General features: G+C 44.2%; 1 protein-coding gene across 1 annotated transcript in view; it reads left to right on the top strand.

Annotated features, from left to right (window-relative positions):
- The window catches only part of FAM188B (family with sequence similarity 188, member B), a 161,458-nt gene that overhangs the window by 9,149 nt on the left and 128,070 nt on the right, over positions 1–24,239 (top strand). The window contains exons 2-4 of the mRNA XM_006832163.1: positions 1,275–1,394; positions 10,318–10,544; positions 16,908–17,154. Coding sequence (XP_006832226.1) covers positions 1,275–1,394; positions 10,318–10,544; positions 16,908–17,154 — 594 coding nt within the window. The remainder of the gene's footprint in view (positions 1–1,274; positions 1,395–10,317; positions 10,545–16,907; positions 17,155–24,239) is intronic.

Here is a 24,239-nt window from a genome sequence, read left to right as displayed (position 1 = left end):
TGGCAACAGTAGTGAGGTTGGCCCGGGATTGGGCAGTGTTTCATTCTGCTGTGCATAAGGTTGCTATGAGTTGATACTGACTTGATGACACCTAACAACAACAACAACAATGACTACATTAATACTGCCATATTAGCATAACAAAGAAAACCCATTCCCAAATGGGATTATAGTTACAACCATGATATTGTTGTGTGCCCTAGAGTAAGTTCTGACTCATGGTGACCCTGTGTAGGGTTTCTAAGAGCAGCTGGTGAGTCTGAACTGCCTACCTTGCAGTTTGCAGTCTGGTGCTTATCTTACAGTGCCATACCAGGGGATAAGCTGACCCCATCTCTCTGCCCAAGCCCTCAGTGGACTGGAGTCCCCAGCTATGCCCAGGCTTCCTGGGTTCCTCCCCGTGGAGAGCCATACTCTGAGATGTTGCTGGACCTAAGCCTCAACCTTCACCTGCCCACCTAGGGACAAGAAAACAGTCAAAGCCGCCGTCCACAGCAGAGCGTGCGACTCCCCCACCTTGGGCACAGAGCTGGTCTTGCCCTGCTGCAGCCTAGCCTGAGGGCTTGTGCTACCTTGGGAAGGAGGGTGGGAGGGCAGCAGTTCAAGGGCTGTTGGGTCTGTGTCCTACACTTCCCCAGGATCCCATGAAGGTGCCAGCATGTGAGCGAGAAACTCCTATCTGTTAAGACTTTATGTAAAAAGAATGTTGTAACAACAAAAGTCCAGTTTGGTAATCTTTTTTTTTTTCTCCCACTGACTTTTCTGTAATCACAATGAAATTTTGTTTTTTATTTACCAAAAACCCCCCATGGTCTAGGGGTTAGGATTTGCAGCATGTATTTTGGGGAAAACAATCCAATCCATAACACAATCTAAGAAAAAGGGACTGAGCACTGGCCTTTTGCTTATTGATTTTCTTTTGCTTGTTCTTAAAGCCCGAAATCTAGGGCCCAAATCAGGGCTTCCGACCTGGCCTTGAGCAAGTCACTTACCTCAACGTGACCTTCCTTTGCTATGAAGTAGGCTAACAATTCCAGCATGAACTGAGCCCACAGGGCCATCGGGAAGAGTTAGAATACAATCTCTATGCAGGTGGTACCAGATGTAAGGGGTATATACAAACAAACGCTGAAGTTAGTTTTTGTGTTGCTGTGAGGAATGCAGGACAAGAATGGCTACAGTGAGCATCAACAGTCTTTTGTTTATAGCCCTTGCCAGAGAACTGAAGGTTTTGATTTAAAATGGTGAATAATGAGTCAGGTTTCTTCCCTCAGGGCTTGAAGAAGACATGTGTGATCATGGACCAGGAACGCCCACGTTCGGATCTCAGCATAAACAGCAGAAATGAGCTTCGCAAGGTTTTGCATCTTGAATTTCTCTACAAGGAGAACAAGGTACGGGGCTTTTGAGGTACTGCGTGGTTGATGTCAGAACACTCATGGGTCCTGCCCCCTCTGCCTGTCAGAGACCACGTGTGGCAAGAGGTTAGGAAACTTGTGGCTTGCCACGTGTGCGGTCAGAAACAGACCAAGCCACGTGCGGACCCCTCCCAAGTGGGGGCTGGTTTTCTAGCCTGAGTCAGCCTGATGCTGCCCCTTAGCGTAGTGTGGGCATGTGTGTGTACGCATGAGTGTGTGTGTGCGGTTGTTAGGATCACTTTAGCTGTTGACTCTGCTCAGCTACTGACAGTTATTCCCTGTGCTCCCTCCTACCCCCTTGAGGCTATTTTTAGTAAGACTGTGCTTAAGAAAATAGTATTCAGTTCTACTAAAATTTTCCATTCCCTGCCTGGGTAAGATTTTCCTTCTGCAGTTCTGAGTCATGCCTTATTCTCAAGTCTACTGTGGCATATCATTCAACTAACCCCAGTGTGTCGGAGTTGAGAGAGAAAATGGGATGGTGCATCCTGGGTGGGGGGCTCCCTGATCCCCCAAACTCTATCCCCTACTTCCTTACAGGTTTTCACGGCATTCTATAGTTTCCTTCGTGGTACTTACCACATTTGTAATAAAACAGTTGTGTGATTCTTTCATCAGTCTCTGCCTTCCCAAATACCTGACACAGGAATGCACGGATGTGTCTGTTCTGCTCATTACTGTATTTTTACCCTGGTGGCACAGTGGTGAACCACAAGGTTGGTGGTTCAAACCCACTCCCCACTCCATGTGAGAAAGATCATTAAGCTGTCTGCTTCTATGAATCCTGGTGGCACAGTGGTCAAATGCTCAGTGATAACTGGTAGGTCAGCAATTTGAACCCACGAGATGCTTCTCAGGAGAAAGATGTGGTCGTTTGCTTATGTAAAGAATTACAACCTTTTTTTTAAAATAAAGAAAACAAGTGTAATTTGCTACAATTTGATAAACTTGACCTATACTTATGGATGGAGTAGCTTAAAATACCAACCAAGAGGGAAGGAATCTATACAGCAAGGATCATTCTCATCCTCTGTGTATACAGGGTTGAGAGGGATGGGCACCTTAGACACAGGCTACCTAAAATGGGGGCACTATAAAGGCATGGAGTGACTGGCTTACAAGTTTTCAAGAGGGAGTTTAGTTTCAGAAGGTGCAGTGGAAGGTAGACTCTCCACTGAGTGGTTTCCAACCTGTCTAGACGTGGCTGGTGAAAGGAGATGGGGATAAGACTCTTATGGTTCAATAGTGAATAATTGTTATCATGACTAATTGCAATTGTTGCAAATGTAAAGATAGAGGTTTTGTAGCAAAAAGGGGGAACTGGTTGATCTTGCAGTCCAGAAGCAGAGGACCCTGGGACTATCAAGGGAGAAGAGTGGGAGTGGAGTGTGGGACCCTACTCCGAGAAGCGGCGATGCCAGAGATGGAGGCAGAGATGATGATGTGGAGAGATGGAGCGGCTGGGGACTGTAGACTTATGGAGGGAAAGGGACTGTGTGCTGGGGGGTGGAGGGTCGCAGGTTTGCAGGGTATGCCCTTTGGGTGTTTGAATAATTACATATTCCTGAGTGTTTTGGTGTACATCCAAAAATCCACAGGGAATAGAAGCAAATGCCGTTGAATGATGGAGGGGATTGTAATCATTGCAATGAAATGAAATACGATAGGATGAGTGTAAAGCTAATGTTCTCCCATGTAAACTCAATTCACAATAAAACTTAAAAAAAGAGATTACAGCCTTGGCAATCCTGTCAGTCAGTGCTACTTTTTCCTGTAGTATTACTCTGAGTCAGAATGGACTCAATGGTTTGTTTGTTTTTCTCCTGTAGAGATTTATAGTCTCAGAAGCCCTATATAGGGTTGCTATGAGTCAGAATTGATGGCAGCGCGTTTGTTTTTTTCATACGTAACATCTTTATCATAATAGTTAACAGACATTGTGAAAAAAAATGAATGATGAATGCATATATGAATGAATGAAGCTATACATCTAACTTAATTGCGCTTTCTGTTACGAAGAAAAATCCTCTAATTAGGTTTAAGAATGGACTCTCTAGCAGACTTTACCCTGTGGTTGGACATAGTGTCCAAGTTGGAAAGAACCTGATGATGTAGTTCATTATTTATCACAATGTTATTTTTAAAAATAAACAACCAAATGTTATCTCACGCAGAAGTCCAGTATGCAAAACAAAGCAGGGCAGCCACCCCAGGGAAGGCAGGGACTACGGGCTCTTGTCTTGGTTTCCCGGGGCAGACCCTCTGTGCCCAGCCAGAATTGTTAGACCATTACTGGTCTAGTGGGACCCCCACCCCAGGGAGCTGTAAGGCAGAGAAAAATGGCTCAGCTAAGACCCTACAGTCAGTTACTGGGAAGGGATGAGTGTAGAACTCAGGGCTTCCGCTTTCCAATCTTATCATAACCACGGCCATCAAACTGATGTTTTTAATTGTAACTTTGTTCTCAAGTGGAATCTTGGCCGATTTTGGTTGGTATGGGAACACTCCCAGCCTCCCAAGGCTGCTTCTGAGATATCTGGAGAGACCTCAGAGCACCTTGAAAACCAGCTTAATATTTAGGCAGGAAGGAATTAGGTCACATTTCCCTCCATAAAGTAAAGGATGGAATCTCAGGCACACCCATAAATCTTAACTACCTAGTATCCAACTAGTAGGAGCATTGTGGTTACTAGACTCCTTTGTTCTCCCCTTTGAGGAGAAAGGGCAACGGCGGTCCAACAGAGTAAAGCCATCAAACAGCTAACCTTCATCCTCTGGGCCCTGGAGTGACACTCAGGCACATCTCCTGCTGATGCTCCGTGAAACCCATTGCTGTCAAGTCTGCTCTGACTCATGAAGACCCCAAAGGGTTTTTTATGGCTGTTTTTTGGGAGCAGTAGATTTCCAGGTCTTTCTTATGAGACCCCTCTGGGGGGGACTCGAACTTCCAACCTTTCCATTAGTTTTAACTGAACGTTTTAACCATTTGCATTTTCCAGAGACTCCATGCTCAGCTGGAATCCTTTTCGGAAGAGGACCGCTGAAGCTTAGTAATCCTCCACCTGCTATTTAAGTTAGGAGTGTAGACTACATTTTAGAAAGATTATCAACAGAGAATGAAACAGTTAGCCAGAAAATTCAGCTACCCATTCTGGTACAATGGGGTTCTTATGTAATGCACCTTTACCTAATTTCCCAGAGTGTCTTAGTCATTCCAGTTATTTTTGTGTCTGCACCCTATCATGCTCTCCTTAAGGTAACTATTAGCTCAAGATACCTAGGATGTTTTCATTAGGTTTTGATTGGTGTTGCCGTTGTTAAGAGGTGTTGAGTCTGTTCCGACCCATAGCGACCCTGTATAAGGGTTTCTAAGGAGTAGCTGGTGGATTTGAACCTCCAACCTTGTGATTAGCAGTTCAGGACTTATCCTGCACCACCACACCAGAACCCCAGGTTTTGATAAGTGCCTTAATTATTGGATTTACCCACCTCACTGCCATAGAGTCAGTTTATATTGATAGCAACGCTATATAGGGTTTCTGTGACTATAAATCTTTACGGGAGCAGACAGCATCAACCTTCTCCCTAGGAATGACTGGCTGGTGGGTTTGAACCGCTGACCTTGCAGTTTGCAGCCCAATGCCTAACCTACAGCACCACCAGGTGTCCTTAATCATTTCATTTACATAGTAATTAGCTATTACTCAATGAATTGGGGTCTATATTTTACAGAAAATGTATTTATTAGTCTAGCTGTTGTTGCATAATAATTTCTATATTCACCAGCACAAAGTTAGTATGACTTCAGAAAAACCCTACAATTTATTGCTAATATTTCCAGTACTTTGTTTTCCCCTGTGTAGTGGTTGGTTACGAGTTGGGACGCTAACTAACCTCAAGGTCAGCAGTTTGAAACTACCAGCCGTTCCGCGGGACAAAGATGATTCTTTCTGCTCCCGTAGAGATTTACAGCCTCAGAAACCCTATACAGGGTCACTATGAGTCAGAACTGACTCCATGGCACATCACCACCACCATCATCATAGATGATAATAAGGAGTCCTGGTAGCATAGTGGGTTATGTGTTGGGTTGCTAACCCCAAGGTCAGCAGTTTGAATCCATTAGCTGCTTTCTGCTCCTGTAAAGATTTACAGCCTCTCCACAGGGGGGCTATGAGTTGGAACTGACTTGACAAAACACAGCAGCACTATAGATGAAAATAGGAGCCCTGCTGGTACTGTAAGATAAGCCCTGCACTGCTAACCACAAGGTCGGAGGTTCAAACCCACCAGCCACTCTGTGGGAGAAAGAGGAGACTTTCTGCTCCCATAAAGGTTGACAGCCACAGGACCCATATGCAGGGGGGCTCTGTGAGTCAGAATCGACTTGAAGGCAGTGGGTGGGTTTATAGATGAAAATGGTAAGCTAAAGTTAAGGTTTGAAAAATTAAGGTATCTAATTGTGTCTCTTTGACTTAAAAATTATGCAATCCCCACTTTCATAATATTAGAATTGAAAATCAGCTGACTGGGTGCAGTTAGGCTGGAAATCTTGGTGACACAGGCATGAGATGGATTGGGTGCGGGCTGTTATCATCCAGTTTTGAATGGTTTGGGTTTAAAATGGAACTATTTTTTGTTTTAAAACGTGAAGAATTTCCTAGCAGACAAAACAATTTAGGCAAATCAGAAAGTAGGATATTTCCACCCTATTACTGCTAAGTAGTCCTGGAAAATGAAATGCCCGCCTTCGCCTTTGGATGGTGCACCTTCATCACTGAGGTTACTTTTGTGACTCTACAGTGTGGTTCTGGTAGGGGTGCTGGTGTGCTGTGAAGTCGGTTCTGACTCTTTGCGACCCTGCATAGGGTTTCCGAGGCTGTAAATCTTTATGGAAGCAGAAAGCCTCACTTTCTCCTGCAAGCAAGTGGTAGTTTTGAACTGCTGATCAAGAGATTAGCAGTCTGACTCATAACCACTACGTTGCCAGAACTCCTTCTACAATGGGTATCAAAAATAAATGGTCGGTGTTCAACCATTTTAAGAGATAGCATATGATCAAGAGCCAGTGATCCTGAAGGAAGAAGTCCAAGGTGCGCTCAAGGCATTGGCAAAGAACAGGTTGTGGGAATTGATGGAATAAAAATGGAAATCTTTCCACAAACTGATGGGCACTGGAGATACTTATGCATACCAATAAATTTGGAAAAGGCAGCCACTTAGACAGCTGATTGGAAGAGATCCGTATTTGTGCCCATTCCAAAGAGAGGTGAGAAAGATGAGGCTTTCTGCTCCCATAATGATCAACAACCTGGGAAACCCAGTACAAGGTCACTATGAGTCGGGACTGTCTCCATGTCACACTGCCACCACCACTATCATGTCTGTGCTGGTGGAGGCAACAGTCAAGAAATCAAATGATGTATTGCACTGGACAAATGCTGCAAAAGACTCTGTAAGGTGTCACAGGTGTCACTGAAGACCAAGGTATGCCTGACTCAAGTCGTGGTATTTTCAGTCACCTCAACTGGACAATGAAAAACGAAGACTGAAGAAGAAGTGTACCTATGAATTACGGTGTTGGAGAAGAATATCGACTATACCATGGACTGCCAGAAAGAGCAAACAGATCTGTGTCTTGGAAGAAGTCCAGCCAGAATGTGCCTCAGAATCAGGGATGTGAGACTTTTTCTCACACACTTTGGACATGTTACCCAAAGGGACTCGTCGTTGGAGAAAATGACATCCTGCTTAGTAAAGCAGAGGGTCACTGAAAAAGAGGAAGACCCTCGGAGAGATGGCTTGACATAATGACTTCAACAGTGGGCTCTAACAGCAGTGATGACAAGGGTGGCACAGGACCACGCAGCAGTGTGATCTGTTGTCCATAGGGTCACTATGAGTCAGAACCAACTTGTCAGCACCTAACAACAATGGCTTTGATTATTATAAGCAAAATGACATGAAAAGTATAGTGTATAATCCCTGCTACTCAGGGCTGGGTCCAAAGTGTCTCTTACTGAAAGGAAAACCAAGAAAGTTGAAATGAATTATTTATTTCTATTTTATACAAATACCAGCCCCGTCAAGCCCCAACTCTCTTTATTGTAAGCTTCTCTTAAATTTAGAGAAAATAGTTTTGATATGTTTGTTTTGTTTTTTACGTCTCAATGTAAAGAAAACAAAAAATCCTCACCACTGGGCTAGTAAACAACATTCTGATCAGTGGAGAAAAGATTGAAGTTGTCAAGGACTTCATTCTTCTTGGATCAACTATCAACACTCATGGAAGCAGCAGTCAAGAAATCAAACGACGTATTGCATTAGGCAAATCTGCTGCACAAGACCTTTTTAAAGTGTTGAAGAGCAAAGATGTCAGCTTGAGGACTAAGGTGCACCTGACCCAAGCCATGGTATTTTCAATAACCTCATATGCATGTGAAAGCTGGAAGACTGTAGAAGAATTGATGCCTTTGAATTATGGTGTTGGAGGAGAATATTGAAAGTGCCATGGGCTGCCAAAAGAACCAACAGATCCATTTTGGAAGAAGTGCAGCCAGGGTGCCCCTTAGAAGCCAAGATGGCCAAACTTCATCTCTCATACTTTGGACATATTGTCAGGAGGGACCAGTCACTGGAGAAGGATATCATATTTGGTAAGGAGGAGGGTCAGAGAATAAGAGAAAGACCCCCAACGAGATGGATTGGCAGCATCAGTGGACTCAAGCGTGACAACAGTAATGAGGTTGGCCCAGGATCGGGCAGTGTTTCGTTCTGCTGTGCATAAGGTTGCTATGAGTTGGTATTGACTCAATGGCACCTAACAACAAGTGTGAAAAAAATAAAACTATTCCCTTATTGACAGAAAAAATCTGCAGAATTTCTTCATGGCTCCTTTGGTGTGGTAACCTTCATCCCAGAGTTCTGCAGTGTAAATCAGGGGGTTACATTGGGGGCAGATGTTGATGAGCCCTGCACATGCCCTCTGCGCTAGGCTCTGTGGTGGGCACTGGGCCACCCTGATCACAAACCCATTCAACACTCCACGTCCGGCTTCAGATTAGCAGGGCCTGGGTGTCCCAGAAAAGAGACATGGGGGTTGATGCAGTCACATGGTATGGATCCCTGAAGTTAGTACTTACAGAGCTGTATCTAAGCTGCAACTCAGAGGCATTTAAAAATAAACCAGGACCCCCTGCCCGTCTCTGAGATTCTAGCTTAGTAGGTCTCGGTGGGGCCTGGGTAATCTATATTTAAAGACAAATTCCAAAGGTCAGAGTTGGGGAATATTGATATCATTTGTTTCCAGAACCTATTGTAGAACTATTAACTTTTTTCTTTAAGACTGGGATGTAAATGGAACAACCCTGACAAGTCTCTCTGCGCTCCTCAGAATTGCCTTCTGTGTCTGTGGTCTCGGTTGCCCTAACATCCAGTGTTAAATGCAGAGGCCACAAACCAAGAAAAATCCAGGCTCCCAATGCTAGGTACTTCAAGAGTCAGTGGTCTTCTTGGGACTCCTGAGCCCATAGACAGGGACATAGTCACGGAGGACTAGAGCAGAGAGTGAAGCATCCAGCTGATGTGAAGTGAGGGGAGATGCACAAAGTTGCCCAAACTTGCAGATAGTACCCATCTGACATAGCTTCAATGGCTGGATGATCAGAACTTGACTAGAGGAAGAAAGAAGAGGGCAAAAAGCATAATCTGCTACAATTTGATGAACTTGACCTATACTTATGAATGTAGAAGCTCAAAACAGGGAATGAATCTTTACAGCAAGGATCATTCCCAATCCCTCTGTACACAGGGTTGACAGGGATGGGCAACTTAGACATTGGCTACCCAAAATGGGAGGGAGGGGTAACAAAGGCGTGAAGTGACTGGCTTACAAGTTTTCAAGAGGGAGCTTAGTTTCAGAGGGTGCGGGGGAAGGTAGAGTCTCCACTGAGTGGTTTCCAACCTGTCTAGATGGGACTGGTGAAAGGAGATGGGGATAAGACTCTTGTGGTTCAATAGTGAATAATTGCTATCAGGACTAATTGTGAATGTTGCCAATGTAAAGGTAGAAGTTTTGTAACAAAAGGAGGGGAGTGGTTGATTTTGCAGTCCAGGAGTGGAGGACCCTGGGGACCATCAAGGGAGAAGAGTGGAGTGTGGGACTCTACCCAGAGAAGCAGCGATGCCAGAGATGGAGGCAGAGATGATGATGTGGAGAGATGGAGCGGCTGGGGTCTCTAGACTCAAGGAGGGAGAAGGGGCTGTGTGCTGGTGGCTGGGGGGCTGGCATGCAGGGTATGCCCTTTGGTTGTTGGATTAGGTATATATTCCTAAGTGCTTTGGTATACATTTAAAAAAAAAAAAAAAGAGGGAATGGAAGCAAATGCTGTTGAATGATGATGCATGGAGGGGATTGTAATCCTTGCAATGAAATGAAATATGATAGGATGAATGTAAAGCGAATGTTCTCCCATGTAAACTATCACTCAATTCACAATAAAAACTTACATATATATATAAAGAGTCAGTGGTCTTCAAAGGTTGTTTTTTAATGAAAGGATTTACATTTTATAAAGTTATTCCTATGAGAAAAAGCCAAGCGAACACTTTTTTGGGTATTCCTGTATTCATATCACATTTAATTTCTTCAGAGAATTGCCTGACCTGCACATTAGCTTCTAGTTCTTTTAGGACCAAGGTTTTGTCTTCATCTCTGAGCCTCTATCCGACACAGTGCCTACACCCAACAGGCACTCAGGGAATATGTGTTGAAAGAATGTTTGAGTGAATAGCCAGTTGATAAATGCATGCTAAAGAATTGGAATAGCTATCTTTTCTACCCTTCACCACTGGACGCAGTGTGTACAATTAATGCTTTGTATTTCTGTCTCAATGACAGGCAAAGGAAAACCCTTTAAAAACAAACCTGGAACTCATTACCAGATACTTTCTGGATCACTTCGGAAACCCTGCTAACAATTTCACTCAAGAAACACCAATCCCTGCACTCTCAGTTCCAAAGAAAAATAACAAATTGCCGTTGAGATGCTCAGAGACCACCCTCGTAAATATCTATGACCTTTCGGATGAAGATGCAGGATGGAGATCAGAAACAAGCAAAGTCAGGTATCTCGTCCCGTTTTCTCTGGGGTTTCGTTTTCTCTTGCTATTGTAACAAGTTACGACAGGAGAACCTACGGAAGCCAGAACCTGTAAGGAGCCAACCTGACAGAGAAAGAGAACTTAAGTATTTCCTTCTAAAAGGTGAGGTAGAAAGAATGGTAAGACGCACCTTGTCAAAGGCAGGAAACTCGCAAGGCTTAGAAAAACAAAGCTGTCCTGTTAAGTCCTTGCTCTCACAGGTTTCACTGTGTCAACTTAGTGACTTAAACTTATTACCCTACAGTTCTGGAAACTACAAGTCCAAAAGTAGTCTTACTCGGCTAAAGTCAAGGTGTTGGCAGGTTGGCTCCTTTGGAAAGCTCTGAGGGGAGAGACCTTGGCTCATGGCCCCTGGCTTGTATCATTTCCACCTTGTCTTAGTGGCTTAGGGCTGCTGTAACAGAAATACCACAAGTGGGTAGCTTTAAGGAACAGAAATTTATTCTCTCACAGATTAGGAGTCTGTAAGCCTGAATTAAGTGTGTGGTTCTAAGGGCAGGCCTTCCTTGTCTATTTCAGTTTCTAGTAGATGCCAACAGCCCTGTAGGTGCCTTTGTATCCATTGTCTGTCTTCCTCGCCTCCTTGTCTGTGTCTCTGTACCTTGCTTTTTGGAATTCAGAGGCGATTAGGTTAGAATTCATTCTACTTAGGTATGACCTGATTAATATAAAAGAGGAAACCTTATTTCTAAACAAGATATGTTTTTTAGGTATAGGGGCCAAGACATCAACACATACTTTGAGGGGCACACAATTCAGTCCATGACACTCCTCTGGCTTCTATTCTCCCATCTGCTACTAAATTTTACTCTTCTGTCTCCTTCGTGGTGTGGCGCTGTGGGTTAATGCACCAGACTGCAAAGCCATTGAACTGCAAGGTCGGCGATTCAAGCTCACCAGCCGCTCCTCAGAAACCCTATACAGGGTCCCTATGGGTTGGAACCGACTCGACAACACTTCACAATAACAACAACCACATTTCCTTCGTGGAGTGGCCCTGTGGGTTAACGCACTGGACTGCAAAGTCACATTGAACTGCACAGTCAGCGATTCAAGCTGCTCCTTGGAAACCATATAGAGGGTCACTATGAGTTGGAATCGACTCAATGGCACTCAACAACAACAACAATCTCCCTCTTATGAAGACCCCAGTGATTACATTAAGGAGTCATGCTGGCCCAGTGGGTTAAGCGTTGGGCTGCTAAACCACCACCTGCTCAATGGGCAAAAGATGAGACTGTGTGTTCCCTTAGAGATTTGTAGTCTCAGAAATGATGGCGCAGTTATAATCTGTCCCGTAGGGTTGCCATCAGTCTGAATCCACTGATGGCAATGGGTACTGATTACACAGGGTCTGCCTGATAATCTCCCCATCTCAAAATCCTTACCTTATTCACATTTGCAAAGTCCCTTTTACCACGTAAGGCAATATATTCACAGGTTCCAGGGATTTAAACGTGGACCCCTTAGGGACCATTATTCAGCCAACCACACTTAGTGCTTCAAATCTCTGTTGCATGGCACTACTGTTTCCTCCAGAGGCCATGGAAATGGACCACTTTGTGAAAGAGAATACTTGCAATTGAAAATGTTTCTTTTCAGTTCCATGATTCACAAGGTTCAGAGACTTGCGTTGTTTCCATCTTCTTAGAAACAGTTGTATAGCTCTCTTAAAGGCAACAAAACGTCAAAGATAGAAAAAAAAAATCTAAAAACTAATGTGGTTTGTTACCCTTAGGAGGAAAATGAGTTCACATTCTTGCTCAGACCTTCATTAGCTTGAGCTGAGTTAAATTGCGCTAAATTACAACATTAATGTGCCTCATTGCATGTAGTCACCAGCATTGGGTTCTACTTCCTGGGTGTTCTCTTCAGCTCCATTGGAAAGCGTTCCTTTCCTGTGGGTATCTGAGGCTTAGGGGCTGGGCGTCAAGCTATCAAAAGGAAGTGTACAAGGAAAATGATAAAATTCACAGAAGGCTTGAGATGTGAAAGGTAATGGGAATGATATAAAGAAGACGGCCAGTCCCTTGGAGGGGAAAAGTAAATTATCCTGAGGAAGTCCTGGAGTCCTGGTGTGGCATTGTGTGCTAATACACTGCACTGCAAGTTCAGTGTGAACTGCAGGGTCGGGAGTTCAAGTGCATCAGTTGTACCTTGGAAACCGTATCTAGGATGGCTATGAGTCAGAACCAACTTGACGCTACTTAACAAAAACAACAATGTCGGGCTGTGGAGTCCCGGTGTGGCACTGTAGGATAAACACTGGGCCAAAAGGTTAGTTTGAGCCTCAAGGTTGGTGGTTCAAACTCACCAGCCATTCCTCAGGAACCCTTTACAGAGTCACTATGAGTTGGAATCGACTCCGTGGTACTAAACAACAACAACAACAATGTGGGATAAGCACTGAACTGTTAATCATGATGTTAGCGGTTCAAACCCACCAGCTGCTCCTTGGAAACCCTATACAGGACCACTTTGAGTCTGAATTGACTCAACAGCATTTAACAACAGCAAACAATACAATAAAGGAGTCCCGGCATGGTGCTAGAGTATAAACACCTGTTAATTGCAGGGTTGGTGGTTCAAATCGACCAACCACTTGGAAACCCTATTCAGGGTCACTATGAGTCAGAATGGGATCATTGGCACTTAACAACAACAACAGCAACAACAGATACAATAAAAACAAGCAATGTATTATTAGCGGAGGCTCCTGAGTGCTACCTAATTATTGAAGGCAAAAGCTTGGGTGTTAACCTTGACTCTCCCTTCTCTGTAATCTTCTGTATCTTCACCACCTGTCTGTCTGTTGTATGTTAGGGGCTTGCTGGAAGCTGTGTCACTGGTGTTTCAAATGCCACAGGACCACCCATGGTGGACAGATTTCAGTGGCGCTTCCACACTAAGACCAGGCAGAAAGGCCTGGGGAATCTCTTTCTGAAAATGAGCCAATTAAAACCTTATGGATCACAACACCATACTGTCTGACATAGTGCTGGAAGAGACGTCCCTAGATTGTAAGGTGTTACACAGTAACTGCAGCAGTAGACTCAAATGAACCAAGAACCATGAAGACGGCACAGGACTGTGCAGTGTTTTGTTCTGATGTACATGTGGGCCCCATGACTTGGGGCTGAGTTGATGGCAGCTAACAACAACATGCGCTGTTAGCTTCTCCTCCTGACTGACACTAGACTCGCCCATTTCTCTGTCCCTATTTTAACGACCTCATCCTTTCTCACCTGGATAATTCCCACCTGCTCTTCATTGATCTTAATTGATATTGTTAGTTGCTGTGGAGTTGATTCCGACTCAGGGCAGCCCTAGGTGTGCAGAAAGCTCCATGTCTTTTGAGGGGCTTCTGGATGAGTTCTAACCCTGGACTCCTTTGTCTTTTGGCCTCTGATAATCTTCTCCTCAAATTCTAAGGCATACATACCCTCCTTTTAAGGAGCTCTGGTAGTGTAGTGGGTATGAAACTTCCAGCCATTCCTTGGGAGATAGGTGAGGCTTTCTGCTCCCGTAAAGATTTACAGCCTCGGGAATGCTATCCTGCATCGCTATAAGAGTCAGAACAGACCCCAAGGCACACCACCACCGCCACCTTCCTTCTAAGACTGTGTGAACTTTCCACAGAACAAATCCAGCCATTGCCACTCTCCTGCTGACAGGCCTTGAGATACTCCCCGTAGTATTAAATCTGAGTCCTTGGGAGCAACTTTTCCACCCTCCAGCCCCTTTTGCTCACCGGAACCATTATGCTTTTCCCTCTAGTATTTTTTAGAAAATTAAATATGCATGAGGGCTTCAAGAGTTTGTGGAAAAATGAACTGAAAAGATACTGGAATTTTTCCATGAAATTTTTGAAACCCCTCGGATATAACACAGAATTTGCTATTTAATCATTTAAAGTATACCATTCAGTGGTATTAGTTCTATTAGCCTTGTTGTGCAACCTTCACCATTATTTTCAAACGTTTTCGTCACCTCAAACAGAAACTTAATACCCATTAGACAATACCTCCCCATCTGTCTCTTTCCGTTAGTCCTTAGTGACCTCGAATCTGTTTTCTATGCATTTGCCTATTCTGGATAGTTTATGTAAGTGGAATCATACATGTACCTTTGTGCCTGGCTTATTTCACTGAACATGCTTCCAGGTTCCATACATCCATGGTTGAGTCATGTTCCATCATACAGGCAGGTCACATTTTGTTTAATCATCACCAGTCGATGAACACTTAGATGCCAGTTTCTAGCTTGGCGAGGCTGTGGAGCTGTCATGCTTTGCTAGTGGGACTGATTAATGATGCAGCCATTGTGCAAAGCACCATGGCGGATCCTCAGTCAGTTCAACAGGATCACATATGACCCAGCAAGTTCTCTCCTAAGTACATACCCAAGAGAGCTGAAAGCAGGGACTCAAACAGATACATGTATCTGAACGCACATGTCTTGCCTCTGTGATAGTGCCTGGGACCTTCTCCTGGCTGACTCCTACCTACCTGCTTTTTCTAGACTCAGCAGAAGACTCCCCAGCTGTCTCCTGTGGCTCCTTCTCACCATGCCCATTTATACCAGACTGAGTCTGTTGTTATTAAGTGCTGGTTCAGACTCATAGCAACCCTGTATAAGGTTTCCAAGGAGTGGCTAGTGAGTTTGAATGGCTGACCTTATGGCTCAACCAATCTTGAGGTCAAGTGAGTATCCTACAGTACCACCCCAGGACTCCAGAGTGAGTCTGGTGGTAGAAAATAGCCCGACCCATGTCAAGAGAGCTGGGCTCTGAGGGATCACAGTCAAGATTCGTTCCTTTTGATGGTTTCCTTGTTTTGACTCATTGACCTTCCCTCCCCTCTTTTTTTTTTTTAATGTTTTATTGTGAATTATGTGACAGTTTACATGGGAGAACATTAGCTTTACATTCATCCTATCGTATATCATTTCATTTCCATGGTTACAATCCCCTCCATGCATTATCAAACAACCCCGCAAGCCTAGCCCCGAGTGGTCAGCACACAGCCCCTCTCCCTCTCTGGGTCTAAAGTTCCCAGCTGCTCCATCTCTTCACGTCATAGTCTCTGCCTCTATCTCTCGTGTTACTGTTTCTCTGGGTAGGGTCTGCTCTTCTCCCTTGATGGTCCCAGGGATCTCCGCTCCTGGACTGCAAAGTCCACCACTCCCCTCCATTTGCTACAAAACGTCTACCTTTACATTTCCAACCCTCACAGTCAGTCCTGATAACAATTATTCACTGTTGTATCACAAGCGACCTATCCGCATCTCCTTTCATCAGCCCCGCCCAGATTGAATACTACTCAGTGGAGATTCTACATTCCTCCATGCCCTCTGGATCCCTCCCCTCTTATTTGCTCTCTTTCTCTCTCTCTTTCTTTCTCACACATACTTTTTGACTCTCTTTCAACCAAGCAACTCAAGAAAAGTATCACATGGCATGCTTGGCTCCAACCTTAACTGCATAGCCAGGGACCACCGAGTCTGCTGCCATTCTTTATACTCCATTACTGGAGCCATGCCACCAAGATTTTAAATCACAGCAGGGTCACCATGGTGGACAGATTTTAGCAGCACTTCCAGACTAAGAAGGCAGGTCTGGGGATCTTCAGAAACTTAACCCACGGAAACCTTATGGCTCCCAATAGAACATTGTCCGGCTCTCTTGATTTGGAGATGTCACTAGGAAGGATCAATGGCTAGAAGAGAACAATTCATTGCTAATGGAGGACATCATGGTTGGTGAAGCAGAGGGCCAGTGAGGGCGAGGAAGGCCCTTGGAAAGATGGACTGGCAACATAGCAACAACAGCGATCTTGAACATGTGGGTGATTATAGGGTTGACACAGGACTGGGTAACATTGAGTTAGAGTTGATTCCAGGTGGCCGACTGACCAACTGGCCTACCTACCTATCTATCCGTTCATCCATCCATCCATACATACATACAATCATACCTCTTAGTGTTGAGAGGATACAGCCTTCCTTGATAACTTGAGTCTAGAAGCCAAGAGTTGGTCCTTATTTTGAGGACTTGAGGGTAATCAGGACTAATCAGGGAGGACTTCATTTACCAGTTCACCAGTTTTATTTTGTAGATTGAAGTTGCTTGGATACCACAGCATTTTCCACGTCTGACCCTTCGTGACAGACTGCTAGTTAGAAACCATCATATCTTGTAGTGATGATAGGCTGACTATGAATGCCTGTTCAATGTTGAATTTATTATCATGGTTACTGATTCCTTTCAGTGAGTGGAAAGATTTGCCTCCCCCTCCCATTTTTTTTTTTCTTTCTTTCTTTTTGCAGACATGACAATCTTGATGGGGATGTACTTGGCAATTTTGTATCTTCCAAAAGGCCCCCACACAAAAGTAAGCCGGTGCAGACGATCCCAGGTGAAAACCCTGCCTTGATTCCTGCTTGGGAGAAGATGGAAAATCTTAAATCACTGGAGTCTTCTGTGGACGTGAAGAAGATGGGAGAGAAGAGCAGGATGAAGTCTGGCCTAATTGTCCGAGGCATGATGACTGGGCCCATGGCCAGTTCCCCGCAGGTGGGGCTGTTGTTCTTACTGCTGATATGGGAGAGGAGAGTGAGAGCTGGGGATGCAGGGAGCCACTGTGGGGTTGTTTTGGGGTGCCACACAAGGCAGCCTAAGAAGGAAGATCTGTGTAGCATGATGGGAAAATGTTCTCATTTTGGCTCTGCCATAAACACCCTTTGGGACCTGGGCAGTCCTCATCTCCTTCCCTGTCCTCAGTTTACCTGTCCTGTCAGCCAAGTTCAGTGGACTGAAGACCCCCTAAGGGCCCTTCAATCTCTGATATGCTCTGGTTTTATATTACGTTGCCACACGAGAACACATCTACCCAGGTTTGTCTTTGCAATTCAGGAATGGTAGACACCTATTCAAGTCTAGAAAAAAAAAATCTGTTTTAGTTTTCAATGCATGGAATTTAAAAGGCAAAAGAAACCACAAGCCTTCTCATTTCATCTGTTTTGCTCTTATTTTTTCTCTTTCAGGAAAAGTATTATATAAAAATCTGACATCATTGTTTTATAGTCTCGCTGAGGGAGACACCTTGGTAGGGTTCCACTAGGCAGGGAAATTGAACCAAATGTGAGGACAAGGACAAAGGAGTTTGCAAAGCAACAGATGAACAGAAAAACAAAGTGAAAACACAAGTTAAACTCAAAGTTTCTATCAGTTAAATCAGGGAGCCTGAGCAAATCGAATATAGGTCATCTGTGTCCCTGGCTGACGATAGCCACCCTCACTTAAGTTTAGATTGGACTCAGTGTAGAAGCCTGCACTCTGAGTTCCTTTGGAACTAGGATAGGAATAAGTGGCTCCCTCTCCTGTCCTCTGCTTTGATCTTGTGAGATCTTTGGTCAAGCTTTTTCTATTTCTCTGGGCCATGGTGTCTTTTGACAGATCAGTTATCCCAGCTATCCCAGAAATCTCTGCCTCTGAGATTTTGTGGCTCTGAGATGGCCACTGGTCAGATCCTGGGAAATACATGTCTACTTCTCTCTGGGTGGTTCAGACCACACCTTGATGTCATGTCCCGCATATTCATGAACTGGGCCATGTCCAGAGGAAAGGGACTAGGAAGGTGAAGAATTTGGAGGAAATTGGATGGGTTGTTTAATCTTAAGAAGAGAAGCCTTGTGAGAGGTGTGGCAGAGTGTAAGAGATTTCTTAGCTTAACTATGGAGGCAGAAGTAGGCTAATTCTATGATAGGAATTATGTGGCTTTCAGATCATCACTCCCTAATGCCGTGCCTGTGGCAGACATTGCTAGCTGATCTCAGTGTTCTTTCCCCCAGCCAGCCTGGGTATGACTTCAGGACCTCATGGGCACCTCCAGCAGTTGCTACCAGTAGACAGAATGGAGTAGCTTGTGAGACGAACTCTATTAACCACCTTGAGCTTAGACTAGAATCTTCTCTCAAGACCAGGGGCTCCACCATGTCTGTGTCTTGTGCCTGGTGTGTTTTAGGTTGTTGAATGGCATACTCATGCCTGGTGTCTCCAGAAAGCACAGCTAGGACTCATGGGTGAGATTGGTGTGAGGAACGCTCAATTAGTGGAGTAGGCTGTTTTAGAAGGGACTGCTGCTACTGCTGCTCTGCTTGGGCTCTGACTCATAGTGAGCATGTACAGGGTTTCCGATGCTGTAAATCTTTACGGGAGCAGAAAGTCTCATCTTTCTCCTCCTTAGCGGCTGGTGGATCCGAACTGCTGATCTTGAGGTTAGCAGCCCAACGCTTGACCCACTGTGCTACAAGGGCTCCTTCTTAGAAGGGACTGTTGTTGTTGTTGTTGTTCAAGTACTGTCAAGTCAGTTCTGACCCATAGATACCCTGTATAGGGTTTCCACGGAGCAGCTGGTGAGCTTGAGCCACCAACCTTGCAGTTCAAATGACTTTGCAGTCTGGCGCATTAGCCCACAGCGCCACACCAGGACTCCTAGAAGGGACTGTTGTTGTTGTTAAGTGCCATTGACTCGGTTCCGACCCACAGAGACCCTGCATAGGGTTTCCAAGGAGTGACTGGTGTGCTTGAACCGCCGACCTTGCAGTTCAAATGGCTTTGCAGTCTGGCGCATTAACCCACAACGCCACACCAGGACTCCTAGAGTGGTGCAAATGGTTAACACTTTTGGCTGTTAACACTTTTGGTTGACGAGCTGAGTGTACTCAGAGGTACCTAAGAAAAAAAGCCTGTTGATCTACCACAAAAAACCTAGCCCTTGAAAAGCCCTATGAAACACAGTTCTACTCGAACACACACCAGGGTCAACAGGAGGTGGAACTGACTTGTTGGCAACGTATTTTTTTCTGTAGATTTCACTAGTAGTTATGCTAGGAACTCCACCTGCTGGGGCTTTGTAAAAGGGGCTCCTGTCTGGTTGAGAGTTTAGTCTATATCAGTGGTTCTCAAACTTCTGGTTTTAGGATTCTTTTATACTCTTAGAGGAATACTAGTGGTTGCAATGATTAAGTGCTTAGCTGCAAACTGAAAGGTCAGAAATTCAAACTCATCTGTTGCTCTTTGGGATGAGGCAGTCAGCTTTCATGAAGATTTAGAGCCTCAGAAACCCTATGCAGAAGTTCTGTCCTGTCCCATAGGGTTGCTATGAGTGGGAATCGACTTAACAGCAATGGTTGACACGCTCAAGTCCAAGAGATTGTGTGGGTTCTATCTGCTGATATTTATTATTTTGTTGTTGCTGTTGTTAAGTGCTGTTGAGTTGGGTCCGACTCATAGCGACCCTGTATAGGGTTTCCAAGGAGCGGCTGGTGAGTTTGAACTGCTGAGCTGGCAGTTCAAACTGACATGGCAGTCCAGTGCATTAACCCACAGCACCATACCAGGAGTCCATTTATTATATTAGAAACTAAAATTCAAAAATAGTAATAATAAACCCATTACACTGAACACAAACACCATTTTTTAATGAAAAAATAAGCATATATTTCAAGAAAAAAACATTAGATGAATGGCATTATTTTACATATTCTGCAAATCTTTTTAGTGTCTGGCTTAGTAAAAGACAACTCAAGTTTTACATCTGCTTCTGCATTCAATATGTCCTGATATTTATTACTTTAGTTGAAATATGTAAAGGAAAGAAATCTAGCTTCATAAAGATGCACAGTTACAGAAGAGAGGAACATTTTAATAGAATTTGCAGATAATTAGGGATATTCCTTGTTATTACACCAAAACTCAACAAGTGGTGGGTTCTTTATACGGAATCTGAAATCACATCCTTGAACTTTTTGTAGTTTATCAAATTCTATTGATCTGTCTTGAATCCTTTATTCCTGTGTGATTTTGTAACATGATGCACTGGTCATTTGGAAAATACAGGTTTGCTGAGTTATGCAGTTCTTCCAAATGTTGACACATTTCACTATACAATATCCAGATATCACATTTGTTGGTAGCACTACCCAACTCATCAGAAACATTCTGAAGTACTGGAAAGAACTACAAAGTGACACTGGCAGGTATAAGTTACCTAAAACTCCATCTTTCACTTTAAAGCTGGAATTTCATTGTTGACAATAAAGATGGCATTTGCTTGCCTTGAAGTAATGGGCTCAATATAGTTTCAAGAAAATGCCTGCGGAACATCCAGATATGAGTAGTTTGTGTCTCAGTTGTTCTTAGAAGCAAAAGGTGGGTTCCCTGAAAAACCACAGCTCATATCTCAGCATCGCACAAATGCTTTGCTTTGGGACAGCCTTTATGCTTCTGTACCGAGCAGAGTGGAATCCTGGTATGGCGCTGTGGGTTAATGTGCTGGATTGCAAGGTCGGTTTGAGCCTCAAGGCCGACAGTTCAAGCTCACCAGCTGCTCCTTGGAAACCCGATGACAGGGTTGCTATGGGTCAGAACCGACTCATGATTGGTCACATAAGATATTAAAAAGATATATGTGGTTAGGTTGACATTTTAAAAATTAGTAGCTTTCACTGTTTCAGCAAGGGTAGTAAATGAAATGAGCACTTCACTTTTTTTATCACTACTACATGGTGGTGAAGAATACATTAAATACTGGTAAAGTTTGATGGTGTTGCCTGATTTGTGCTGAGGGTCAGCAGTGGGTCCTACCATAGCATTGCAGATGTCAACACAGTGAAAAAGACAAACCATGCCATATTATGGGAGTAATTTTGAGCCTTCTTTGAACCACAAGGTTGGTGGTTCAAACTCACCAGCTGCTCCTTGGAAACCTTGTACAAGGAGGGTCTCTATGAGTCGGAATCAACTCGACGGCTCTTAACAACAACAAAAGGGTTTTGGGACACCCACGGGACAGTGGACCACACTCTGAGAATCTCTGGACCAGATGGGTCTGCTTCTACTGCGCAATTGTAATCATTAAGTGCGTGTAATGGACCTTTTCATGAGGGGATGACTCATATCTACTTTTCTGCCGAGGACGTTGTGGTAGACATCTAGTAGTAGATTTGGGAGGTGTGGTTTTCCACACACTTTCTGAAGAATATCGAAGGATGGGCTGTGTAGAATCGCCCAAGGTTTTTTGGAAGGTGAATTTTGGGCCTTTGTATTATTGGCTACTCAAGAAAAAAAGCGCCAAGGGTCATTAGCTATTTCTTCATTTTTAAAAATAACTAGATTAGTTCTGTGCTTGCTAAAGGGTGAGACAAGAGGCTGGGCTCCCTGCAGCAGCTCTGGTTCCCCTTGGCCAGAAATCTGTGTCTGCCTGGGCTTGGGCATGGTGACTAATCGCTCCCTTCCTCTATAGCAGACATATGCTGGGTGGCTTTTCCTGGAGGTTTTTGAGCTGAGTAATTTCCAATAGTCCAGAAAACTACAGAATTAGCTTTCCATATTCCAGCCCAGTCTTTACCAATTGGCCCTGGATTATTTCTGGAAATGCTGAGATGTTCGGAATTTTTCAACCAAGTCTGAGCCCCGCAGGTCTGTTTTTGTTTTCTCACCGCTGATTGCTAAGAGTGTGAGCTTGCTTCCATCTCATCAGTTCATAACATTGATATGAACTGATACGAGAAGAAATGTCAGTTACCACCTTTGAAATGCCTTCATTTTAAAAAAATGTGAAAATGCAAATCTTACCAGGCATAGAGCCAGAGACACCAGAGATAAGAGAGGCAGGGCCGCTGCCATTCCTGGGCTCCGGCTGGAGGTTCAGGACATGTGGAGGTGGGGAGAGGGACACAGAGCAGAGCAGTAGCTACTGTTTGCTGAGAGCTGAATGTGCCTCACATGCATTCTCTCACTGCATTCTTGTTGAGGACAGATAGGTGCTGTCTTAGTTTGCTAGTGCTTGTAACAAAAATAGCATAGGTATTAAAGAACAGAAATGAATTTTCTCAAAATTCAGGAGACCAGAAGTCCAAGTGCAAAGCATCGACTCTAACAGGAGGTCCTTCCCTGCCTCCTGCTTCTTCTAGTAGCTTCATCCTTGGTGCTCCTGGGCTGCTTCCCTCTTCACATGGCACCAGATCACCCTCTGTGTGTGTCTCTCTTCAAGTCTGTTTTCCCTTAATAGGACTCCTGAGACATCTCAGGAGTTCTGGTGTAGCACTGTAGGGTAAGCACTGGACTGTGAGGTCGATTTGAACTTCAAGGTGTTGGTTCAAACCCACCAGCCGCTCCTCAGACTCATATACAGAGTCACTATGAGTCAGAGTCCTAGTGTGGCGCTGTGGGTTAATGAGCCGGACTGTAAAGCCGTTTGAACTGCAGGGTAGGCAGTTCAAGATCACCAGCTGCTCCTTGGAGACCCTATGCAGGGTCGCTATGGTTTGGAACTGACTTAGCAGCACTTAATAATTTAAGGAGACATCACATAGAAGGGATTAGGTTTGGGACCCACCCTATTTCCCTATGACCTCATTAACATAACAAAAGAAAACTACTTCCAAACAGGGCTACCAGTCACAGGTACAAGTGTTAGGGCTTCACAGCTTTCTAGGGAACAGAGTTCACTCCATAACAGGTACTTCAGGTTCATAATCCCTTACCCAAAACTTTTGGGTCAGATGCATTTTGAATTTAGATGTTATTTATTTATTTATTTTTCTGGCTGTAGAATTTATTTTAATCAACTTTTACAAAAGACAAATACATCATTTTTCAACATAATCTCTGCTTTTCAATACACTTTTTCCATCTGTCAATAAGTTCTCATATTCCCTTAATTTACAATGTTTTAGGCTGAGTTGAGAGCCACGAGTACACCACTGGCTTCACTTCTTCCTCAGAGGTGACTCTTGGTCCTTGAAAGGATGCCCTCAGGGGACCACACAGGTGAAACTCTAATGGAACAAGATCAAGACTATATGGAGGATACTTTAACACCTCAAAATGAAATTTTTGCAGAGTGTCATCAGTGTGGGCAGAGGTGTGGGGACGTGCATTGCCATGCAAGATTAGCAAAGCCCTTGGATAGTGTTGCTTCAGCTTGTTAGTGAGCATCTCACTGTAAGAGCTTTCTTGCTTGTTGAACTTTTTCCTGGTAGTGTTCTACTACTAGCCCTTGGGAATCCCAGAAAAAGGTAAGCACCAATTTTCCAGCTGATGGCTGGTTGACTTTGGAGCTTTTTCTTGGTCTGTGATTGAGGATGTTTCCATTGCATACTCAGCCATTTACCCTCAGGCTTGCAATGATGAATCCATGTCTAGTCATCAGTAACAATTTTTTAAGTTTTTATTGTGAAATATGTGATAGTTTACTTGGGAGAACACCAGCTTTGCATTCTTCCTTTCTTATTTTGTTTCAATGCAATGATTACAATCACCTCTATGCATCATTAAACAACCCCACAAGCCTACCCCTGGCTGTCAGCACACGCCCCCCCTCCTTCCCGGAGTCCAGAGTCCCCAGCTGCTCCATCTCTCCATGTCGTTGTCTCTGCCTCCATTTCTAGCGTTGCTGCTTTCTGGATAGGGTCTCACTCGATGGTCTCAGTGTCCTCTGCTCCTGGACTGCAAAATCAATCACTCCCCTCCTTTTGTTACAAAACATCTACCTTTACATTTCCAACCCTCACAGTCAATCCTGATAGCAATTATTTGCTATTGTACCGCAATATTCTTATCCCCATCTCCTTTCATCAGCCCTGTTCCAACAG

This window comes from Chrysochloris asiatica, unplaced genomic scaffold, assembly GCF_000296735.1.
Source record: "Chrysochloris asiatica unplaced genomic scaffold, ChrAsi1.0 scaffold00006, whole genome shotgun sequence".
In the NCBI taxonomy this organism is placed as follows: Eukaryota; Metazoa; Chordata; class Mammalia; order Afrosoricida; family Chrysochloridae; genus Chrysochloris; species Chrysochloris asiatica.
This window is presented reverse-complemented; position numbering and strand designations above follow the sequence as displayed.